General features: G+C 44.8%; 1 protein-coding gene across 2 annotated transcripts; it reads left to right on the top strand.

The window, feature by feature from the left end:
• The first annotated feature begins 434 nt into the window (after positions 1-434).
• On the top strand, positions 435-9860 carry pdgfbb (platelet-derived growth factor beta polypeptide b). 2 transcript variants are annotated; one of them, XM_072368870.1, is made up of 8 exons: positions 435-1396; positions 5138-5234; positions 5771-5827; positions 6765-6958; positions 7329-7517; positions 7733-8573; positions 8695-8854; positions 8955-9860. In XM_072368870.1, the coding sequence occupies exons 1-7, from the start codon at positions 1331-1333 to the stop codon at positions 8835-8837; spliced, it is 1587 nt and encodes a 528-aa protein (XP_072224971.1). In that variant the 5' UTR covers positions 435-1330; the 3' UTR covers positions 8838-8854; positions 8955-9860. The 2 variants fall into 2 exon arrangements, with proteins under 2 accessions (XP_072224971.1, XP_072224972.1); XM_072368871.1 differs by having other exon boundaries at positions 8933-9860.
• Positions 9861-10205: the final 345 nt, after the last annotated feature.

Genomic DNA, 10205 nt, shown 5'->3' with positions numbered 1-10205 from the left:
GACAACACTGGTTCATCTCTTGAGTTGGATGCTTATGTTTGAATGAATCTGGAATTCAGTATTAAGGAGCTTAACAACAACGACAACAAAATAATTATTTGTCAAAAAAAGTTTAGGTTTAAAGTGAATACAATTACATAAAAAGCAGAACATCTTCTTTCAGAAAACATGTCTGTTTTGTATATCTTTGCCCATGAGATAGATCGCCTTTTTTTAATCTGAGTATTCTATAAAACATATATAACAGCCAGATTACTCCCCCACACCTACCCCCCCTGTCCACCATCACCACCATACATTTAAAACTAGGACAGAAAGATAAGAAAGAAAAAAATGTGTGTGTCGGGGGGCGCGGGGGGGGGGGCTTGGCCCAGCCTTACAAATATCTGCATAAATGACTCAGGACGGAGGAAATACTGCAGAGTGAGCGCTGTAAAGCGGCTGTTTGTGAACTAATGTCGCTTCTTGGGCAGATTATCGCCCGTTCTTCAGGCAGGGGGCGGGAGAGAGATACTGTCGAGCAGAGCCTCTTGGAAATCCGCTCCTCGTCTCCTCCTCCTCACCACCACCACCGCAGCCGCTGCTGCTGCCGCGTAATCAGGCTGGTCCAGGGCTGAGGCGCACCGAGTCGCACAACACTTTGCTTCTTGATAAGACTCCATGGAAGAGGAAGACCGCAAACTACCGTCCTGACCTGCGACATTATTTCAGCCCGTGCGCCGGATTTTTTTTTTTTTTTTTTAAGAACGCATCACGGTTAATTGAGGAGAGACTCTTGACTTTGGTGGAAAAGAAAAGTCAAATGGATTTTTTAATTGGTTATTTTTAATGAAAAAATTAGATTAAATTTGAACAAACTTGGAATACTTTTATACTTTACATACTCTCTGTTCCCATGGATATTTTTTGTCATTTTGTGAAGTTTGGACCTTTTTTTTTTGCTTGGAAATATGATTTAATCATTTGTTAGTGAAACTTTGTTAGTGAAAGCAGTAAGGTGTAACACAGTGGCTTCAACATAAAACTGAAAAAAAAAACAACAACCAAAAACTCAGTTTTTAAACCCAATTTATATCACCCGGGATTGTTTTTCAAAGGTGGACTAAAGAGTTTGGCAGCGCTGAACGAACACGAGCGCTTTCTTCTTCTTCTTCTTCACTTTCTTCCTCCGTGGACAGCTCTGCAGAGGCAGCGTCGACAGAAGCTTGCACACGCGCGCAGCTCCGCAGGGCGAGCCGCTGTCCCCCCGCGCGCAGTGCTGAGCAGAGAGGCTCTCTCGCGCTTCCATAAATGCCCGGTCCGTCGAAGAGGCTCGAGGCTGGGCAGCAAGATGAGCTCGTGGGTACAGCTGCTGCTCGTGTTGCTTGTAGCGTGTCTGCGGTTTGGCGAAGCCGAGGTGAGTTCAAATCTCAGTACGGTGACGGTTATAAAGTTGCCACGGCAGCTACTGGTGGTGTAGTATTCATGAATGTCACATTAAAAACTTGAAGCACAAGTTTTATTAGATATTTAAATGAACGTTGAAAGGGTAAGGTAATTTTAAAAAAGCCTATCATAATGAGTTACCTAGAATAAACTTACCCTACTGCTAACATGTTTTTTTATGTTATTGTTGCAGAAAGACATAAATTAACATTAAAATATGGTAAAACACTTCAATTGGGCTAATTTTTAATGTGCTTTCTATATTTTATGCTCTCGTTGTCTTGCATTTTGTTCTGTTTTCTATCTTAATCACTGGTAACATGTTTTCTTCCAATAAAACACATCAAAAGACAAACAGGCCAACAAGATTATGAAACGTGACCACGTGACTTAAGAAAAAATTATTAAAATTAGTGCACCTGCTTGAGCCTTGTCCCATAATAAAAACTTGGTCTCCCTTGTGTTGCTTCTGTGGGAGGTGGTGGGATGCTGCAGAAAATAACTGTTGTCCCTCCCAATAAGAGGCGTTATAAATGGAGGCCAAGGGTGCCAGACACATGCAGAGACTGCAGACTGTGAGTTGATGTACACAGCCCTGATGGGCCATCTGCAGCTGGATGCCGCATGTGGTTAAGCAGTGCAGTCGTGGATGGTGCCCCAGATGTTGACTGCAGCCATAAATCAGTCAGTGAGTGCTCGACAGACCACAGTGGCTCAGTTGACACTTAAAGCCCGCTGCTCATCGCCACGTAGCACCTCTAACCCGTCGACTAAATTCTCTCCCAAAATGTGTGCAAAATGAGCACGCGGGGATGAGACGAGAATGCCGGATGGATGGATGAAGTTCCGCCGTCTGCCGGGGTCAAACAGGAAGTCAAAACTTCACCAAGGGTCTTGAATAGGTCAAGTGGGACTTGACTGAAAAAGAACAAGAAACAGTGTTGTGGCCGTTTCAGAACAAATCCGTCGCTTACATGAAGTCGGATTTTAGCAGTTTTCATGCCTCCACAGAGATCCCATGTGCTCAACGATGTGGGGTTAAAATACAGATAAAAGAGGTTAGAGTTGTGTGTTTTTTTCTTATCCCAGGACTGAGTAATTCACGCACAGTTTAGAAAGTAAACTTTAAGAGAAAAACACAAGCACACACACTCCCAGAACATCACTTTTACCGCCACCCATGGCTGACTTTGACCTCCTGTCATCAAGCTGTCTTCTTATTTTGGAGCGTTTGCGGGCACGCGTGTCAAAGAATTCTCAGTTTTGTCAGGCTGTGTGCTTTTTTTTTTTACAGGCAGAAGTTACAAAGGCTTTGAGGTACACGACCAGGAATTCCCCTTGTCCCATTTCAAAGTTTAAGGCATCACAGCTGGGAAATGGTGGAAACTGTAGGTTCAGTTATGTTCCTTATTAAAAGAGGATTATCATATGAAGGTTAATAAACACTTTACCTCAAGTCTGCCAGTGGTTATGAGCATATGGATTCAAGCGAGGGACCACCAAAGGGGAATCTAGACATTTTTTTCCTTTTTTTTTTTTTTCACTGAGCATAAAGTCATAATTACCCTGAACTGCATCCGAACGGCACCTTTCCAAACTCTGAGCTAAATCACGACAGTGGAATTAATTTAACTTTGCAGTCTCTCGCACGTGTTGGCACGCTTTCAGGTGCTACACGTGAAACCTCCCGCATGTGCTGTGGCTGCTGCCGCCAGCAAACTCAACCCCCTAATTATGTGCGATTAGATGCTCCCTCTCCTCCCCGGCCCCGCTGCAGCAAGCGCCGCCGCCGCCGCCGCCGCCTGTACCTGGCATTCCTCAATGTGTCCCAATAGCTCCTCAGGGGATGAGAAGCCGCCTCAGGTGATAAGTACCAGCTTATGTCGAAATGAGTGCTTTAGGACCACGTAAAATGGCAAGAAGTGTAGATGGTACCATAATGGGAGGATTGTCTCTGTCTCTGCAGATTAGGGAAGCATTAAAAGTTTTGCAGGAGAGATGCTGAGAGAAAACTGCTTTATCAGCAGTAATACATAAGTTGAAACCAGGCTGATTAATCTGGATGAAGCTAGATGTTATATAGACTTTACTTACTAATATGATCTTCTTCTGTCCTTCCATGCCGCGTTACAAGGCCTGTGGAATTCACCTGTGTTTTTTCTTTTTTAAATCGAGGCACACGTTTAACAGTATTAATGCGTGTTTACATACTCTGGCTCTCCACTTTGCGTCTGTTTGTTTATCAGAACCGAAGCGTTTATTTAATATTTCCTGTTTGGACCCAAATTGCCATGACAGCAGGCACCACCGTGAACAAAGGCACCTACCCCATAATTAACATCGGACACAATTAGCCAAGCAGGCTGGTTTGCTCCACCGGCAGAGGGAGGAAATAATCATGAAGAGTCCTCGGGGGCATCGGCAGCTCTGCGAAAGAGATGCAAAAGCGAAACAGCAGGCGCTTCCCTGCTGCATTATTCCACTCTCTGAGAAGCAGAACAACAATGGGGGAATGTCAGCGGCGAACAGTGCGGGCAGGGTGAGAGTACATGTTCACGCTCGGATGGCTGCTTCCTTTTGCCGAAACCGGCTTGCCGCCGGGATTCATTATGTTGTGTGGAAGCTGAATGGAAGCATACGCCGTGTACCGCTCTGGACTTTCTCAAATGAGTGTGTGTTTGAGAAAATAAAAACGCGCCCCCAATAACATTTGGTCTCTTCAGATGATTTTCTTTCCAATCCGTCGGTGAGAGGACGGAGCAAGTGAACCTCATCCGCAGCGTTCAAAGCAACGTTAGGAAGTGCCTCGACCCACGTCTGATCCTTTTCCATTTCAAGCCGTCTTTTATTCACCTATTAAACCTCCTTTTTTTTTCTTCAGATGCACCTCCCTTCCCTCATCCTCTCCATATCACTCCTTCCCCCACTTCCTGACTCCTTCCTTGCTCCTTTGACCCCTAAATGTTAGCAGATGAGAGGACACAACGCCAATAGTCATTCACCCCACTCTTAGTGACCATTGTGTGTCTGCTGAGGTTAATTCTCCCCCTCCCCGGCTGTCTCTTACCCATTAATGACCAGAGGGGGGTTAAACCCACAGTGAAATCCCTACAGTCACAATGTGGAGCTGCTGCTCGGTTTTTTGCTTTGACACTATGGTAATGTTTGGTTAGATGCATCACGTTATAGAAGAAAATAGCTAGTGTTCCTTTAACCTTTGAATTTATCAATGAATGATATGAAAATGAAATAATACTCTTAGTTACAAGCTTGTTTTGTCAAGTACCTGCAGTGTAGTAGTGTTTAGTCAGCGTGTTTTGAAGGTTTAGACATTTTAGGGGTTGGTTGAATCAATGCATGAATATAAATGCACGTAATGATTTCAGCCATTGTAACGGAAGTCCTCGCTTATAAACGAACCCTTCAGAGGCTCAGAGTGGCTTTGAATTTTTGACAGAATTGACCACATTTGGTCTGAGCTTTAATCAGCAAACACAAAAGACACGCTGGCTGCTGAGGCGCTGCGGTGTTAGTCCATCTCCTCCAGTGAATTCTTGGGAAAACTCTGATAAAATGCTCACGTGATCGTGCAAATATGACTCTTTTTTCCTCTTTTTACACTGTTCAAAGATAATCCCTGATAATGTGTGTCGTTCACTTAGTCTCTTATATGAACTGATGTGATGTGTGTGTGTGTGTGTGTGTGTTTCAGGGGGACGCTCTGCCTGCAGCCCTGGTGGAGCTGGTTAGAAACAGCCCCATCTCCTCCATAGAGGACCTTCAGCTGCTGCTGCTTTCTGACTCCGTAGGTAAAGAACAGAGCTTTCTCATATTACTACTGACACTATTCTCCGAACGCGGCCTCAGAATTCACCCGCTGCAACCGTGTCGGTGACGAACTTAGAGCGTAAACATGCTTTTTTTTAATGTTTCTTAAACTTTACGTTTTTAGATGCTTTGTAGACGGCAGAAAGTGTACAAAATGAGACTCATAAGATTAGCATTTGACAGCACAATAAGTGCAACAGGTCAACGTTAACAGTGATGCACATGCTCCCATTAAGTTGTAATGGATAACAAATCCGTTTCGAGCTGCTCAGCCTAAGGTTTCAAACAGCCCCACATCCTCTTTGCTTCTCCTTTCTTTCTTTCTACTTGTGCAATCAGGCTTTTACACCCACTCTGAAGGACTTGCGCTTGAGTTTTATCTCTACACATGTAGAGGGTGCTAGCACGCCACAGAAGACCACACGAAACGCCACACGTCTAAAAGCAGACCCTCATTCATTTGGCATGTTTCCATACAGCAAGTCAAATGCAGTTTGTGTTTCTCGCTTTGTCTCAGATGAGGAGGAAGGGACTTCTGCAGCCAATGGAGGTCACAGACTACCACGGAGTCTCGGTGAGCTCAAACTCTCCCCTTTTCACTTGTTTTTAATGCAGATGACAGGTACCCGTTCGCATTCAAGATGTGTATATATTCCATATCCCCTCACATCTTTATAAGGTAATCTTTGTGTGGACAAATATTTGTCATGAGTGTGTGAATCAAAGGTTTTTGATTGATGAAGAACGTCTCACGGACACAAAGACGCTCTATTCTCATTAGTAACGACAGCCAAGAAGTGTTCTGTCAGCCTTCCTGTGAGGTGATTAATGTGACAGGCATGGTTTTAGTGACACGGTAAAACCCTTCCCTTTACCCGTTAATCATCAAGAAGATGTGCAAGTTCTTAGTCACGACTCTGCAACAAGGTGACTTTGCTGCTTCATCCTTCTGACGAGGAGATGCAAATGTTAACTTCATTAATCTCTGTCTTAAACATTCTGCGCATGTCCTTTGTGTGTCAACTTCAGAAACTCATGGAGCTAAACAAGGTCCATGCTGTGAACTGTCAGCTTGCTTCTGCTCTGATGCTAACAGGAGCTCATATTGTAAGATCACGTAAATAGACACTAAAACAAGCGAGGTGAAGTGCTGAAAGACAGTGCTCATGACTGTCTCCTCTGGGAAGTTTGACACATTTCGCGAAACCCTGTTTCACATCAGTATGTTAGCGTTAACCAAGTGTAATGTTTCTATACATGGAGGACTGAAACAGCCAGCATTAAAAAAAGATTACAAAAACGCAAGAATGGCTCAATAAATGCACGTAGAAGCCAATTTATTCTTCTAAATAGCTTTAAAAGATGTTGCACTTAACGAGACATCTTTGTATGTATGCATTTGTTTTTGGACTTTGGCAGCTCCAATGCTGCATGTATGTGTGCATAACTGTGTGAGTTTGTTTTAAAAATTTGAAAATGTCGCTCATACTCGGTCTCATCTGATCCCCCAGACGCCCAGCCGGCTCAGCAGGCTCTGTGTAAAGTTCGCACCGAGGTGGTCGAGGTCACCAGGGCCATGCTGGACCGCAGCAACGCTAACTTCTTGTTGTGGCCGCCGTGTGTTGAGGTGCAGCGCTGCTCCGGCTGCTGCAACACCAAGAGCTTGCAGTGTGCCCCCGTCGTCACACACACCAGATACTTGCAGGTAAACAAGAACGCACATGCACCAGGGCCGTGTGATATCAACCTCTGGAGTCACCGTTCAGAAGGATGGCTGAGAAGCTGAAGCAGCATTTGAAACAGAATCATTTTGATAGATTAGTCAGTATGAGTAAAGTCTTTTGTGTAACTCGTTGAATTCTCTGCAACACATCAGAGTTCTTATTCACTTATTGACCTCCTCTGCCTGGTCAATGAAGCCCCACCTCCACTCTCACTCTGATTGGTTAGCGTTTGTTGTGTGGGTAGGATTACGATGAGATGATAAAAGATCTCATCATACATATAAAATAAAGCGTGCATTCGTACTTAAACGTTTGTTTTAAACGGCGCCGTCTTCTGCTCAACTTCTCCAGGTCATGAAGATCGAGTACATCAACAAAAGACCCACTTATGCTAAAGCCGTGGTGTCAGTTGTGGATCATGTGGAGTGCAGATGTCAGCCTGCTCCTCGCCTCCCTGCACCCAAGAAAAAGTCCTCTCGCAGACAGCACAGCCACCTGCATCGAAACCAGACAATCAGCCAGGAACCTGCACAGGGACAGGTACTGATCACTGAGCATGCTCTCTGTTTGCTGGATTTGTTAAGTGTATTCAGCATGTATGCATTTGTAATACTATAAAGTTCACTGTGTCATGTGAGCAGTTTTCATTCCTGGGTTATTTTTGTGTTAGCATTACCCTGAATAATTACACGGCTGTCGAGCCTTTATTGTTTAATGCTGCATTGATGCAAAAAGTGAATTTGTTTCAATTCAAGGTGAAGTTGCACTCCAAAGATGAACTCCATCATTTGGATGAACTGAAGCAAAACCAGAGGGCCCATCTGGAGGATCTCCTGGAGCAGCACTGGAACCCCAGAGGAGACACCTTCACTCAGCCTGGAGACGGATACAGCCACGCTGGAGAGGACACGTCTCGCTCTGCAGAGGCTGTTCTCTTTGCTCCACACTGGACTCACAACTCCACCAGACTTCGTGGGAGTGAAGATCAAACTGAGAAGCGGGGAAACGTGGAGAGGGAGGACGGCCAGCTCTCAGACGACAACAAAACCGTTTCCTCCGTGGGTAACGTTGGTGTGGAAGTAAAGAGAAAGTTGGGAAAAGATGGGGATAGATTGCTGTTCAACAACACTGAAGGAAGTGCTAATACAGGGAAAGAAGACACACAAACCCACAGCTCACCGTGGAAGGAAGACAAATCCAGAATTTCAAAGAACCAAACTAGTGGACTCTCTCAGCAGGTTACTGAAAGTCCTCAAGTCAAATTCAGTCCAAGCGAGGAAGCCGTTATCGAGAGAGTGGGGAGCAGGTTCCGACCGACCAAAGAGCCAAACCCAGAGCCTCGCGTTCTGACACGACAGAGAGAGAACGAGACTCCAGAGATGGTGAGGATGTTACAGATCGAGGAGGAAAAATTAGAGGCGGAGAAAAAAGAGCTTCTGCTTCTCCACAAGAGGTTGGACCAAGAGAAGGACATACTGCGACAGCAGCAAATCAAGCAGGAAGAGCAAGAGAGGCTGAAAGAAAAGGAGAGCGACAGTCAGCGCCACCTGCATGGGAAACATCATCATCATCCGCAAACAACAACACAGAAACCAGGTAATAAAAAATAAAAGATTTACAAGACTATGAAAGACTTGATGTGGCTATTACAGTGTAAAGGTAATACTTATTTTCTGCGATTTCTATCCACTGTAACATGTCAATTCTGCTCTTAAAGAGACAACATCTACAACCACCACACGGCAGCCATCAGCTCCAGCAGGCTCCAGATTCCCAGCCCGTCCATACAACACAAGGAGAAGGATGAGGAAGAACCGCAAACGGATCAGCAAGGCAGCTATGAGAGCGATGCTCATGTAGAACTAAAGCAAACCCAGGTGAGCTCACAGGTGACTTAACCCCCCCCCAACACTCTGTGCTGGAAACCTCTGCTGTATATCTGACTTATCAAGCAGCCTGTGTTTATTTCCTACTCAGGGACACACAGTGAACATGGTGCATTTGAGGATAATCCAGAGATGAAGCCGAAGGACCCCTCCCCCTTCGTTCAAGTATTTATTCATTTGTCAGTAACCTGCTCGTCCTGTGAGATCTCCTCAGTAACACTACTAATGACTGTCTGCCGAACCTGTAGCTTATTCCTGGATGGAGTGCGGAAGAGGGGAAAAGACAATGGAATATCAATGAAAGATGGACCTTCTCAAGAGAATGCCTAGCCTCTGCGATCGTTGATAGGAGGCAAAAAGTGGCACGGGAAGGCTTGGCAATGTGTGCGCGAGCGCCGCGGGGAGTGAAAAAGCATCGCTGTAGAACTGTGGAAAATAGTGCAATCTCAGAACTCTTCTTGGATCCTCATTTAGATATCAGCAGAGAGAAACTGCACTTAAGTGTCGACAGGGCCCAGTCTATGTGGGGTTTATGGCTCGATTCATTTTTTTTTTTGATAACCACTGTCAGATTAGAACAAAAAGTACATAGTTAGGAAAAAATGAGCGGAAAGCGGACTGAACCGCTGAATTGTAATCGGAGAATCTGAGACGCGGTCATCAAAAGGCCGCAACGACAGCAACATTTCCACGTGATATCCTTCGTTAGCTCACTAAAACTATATTGTAATCACGTTAAACTCGCTGCAAACACTGGAAATAACACAGACAGGATTTGGAGAATTAAAACAGAATTTTGCAACAAGATTTTCTGCACAGGTGCAACAACCTGTGTGCTGTCAGTGTGCTACGTCTCTTATTTATTTGTCTCTACTGTCGCTGTGGATTAACTCTCTGCACAAATACTGCAAACAAGATGTTGCTGAGATACACATGCACAACAGATTCAGTCTATTTCAGTGTCTGGGTAGTTTAAACAGCAACAAAGACTGAACAAGTCCAAACCCTCTGTGAGCTGTCAGTAAAATGCAGTGTTCAACATCTGTGTCAGAAAAGTGTGTGCATGTTGTGTTTGTTTTTGTACGCCCAGGTGTGCGTTTGTGGGCTCACACCTACACTTCTGTCTTTTCTTCCATAGAGGACGTCTCTTCTTCAGCTTCCGTTTTGCTAGAGACAATCAAGAGATGCTTTCTAGAAGCGCTCCCGCCGGTCCGTCGGACGGCAACAAATTAGTTTTTATTTCCTTGATGGGAAGGCCTGCAAGGTCAAAAATAAGCAGTCGCTTTTAAGGACTGCAAAATAAAAAAGAAGAAGAAGAAAAAGCCAAATTTTGCAAACGTAG

This window comes from Leuresthes tenuis, unplaced genomic scaffold, assembly GCF_036924035.1.
Source record: "Leuresthes tenuis unplaced genomic scaffold, fLeuTen1.0.hap1 SCAF_17, whole genome shotgun sequence".
In the NCBI taxonomy this organism is placed as follows: Eukaryota; Metazoa; Chordata; class Actinopteri; order Atheriniformes; family Atherinopsidae; genus Leuresthes; species Leuresthes tenuis.
Note: the sequence above shows the minus strand (reverse complement) of the source record. Positions and strands in the feature narration are given on the sequence as shown.

Coding starts and splice junctions, on each gene's coding strand:
- pdgfbb (XM_072368870.1), top strand. CDS start 1,331: ATGAGCTCGTGGGTACAGCTGCTGCTCGTGTTGCTTGTAGCGTGTCTG. Junction 6,959..7,328: donor CACACACCAGATACTTGCAG/GTAAACAAGAAC, acceptor CAACTTCTCCAG/GTCATGAAGATCGAGTACAT. Junction 7,518..7,732: donor AGGAACCTGCACAGGGACAG/GTACTGATCACT, acceptor TTTCAATTCAAG/GTGAAGTTGCACTCCAAAGA.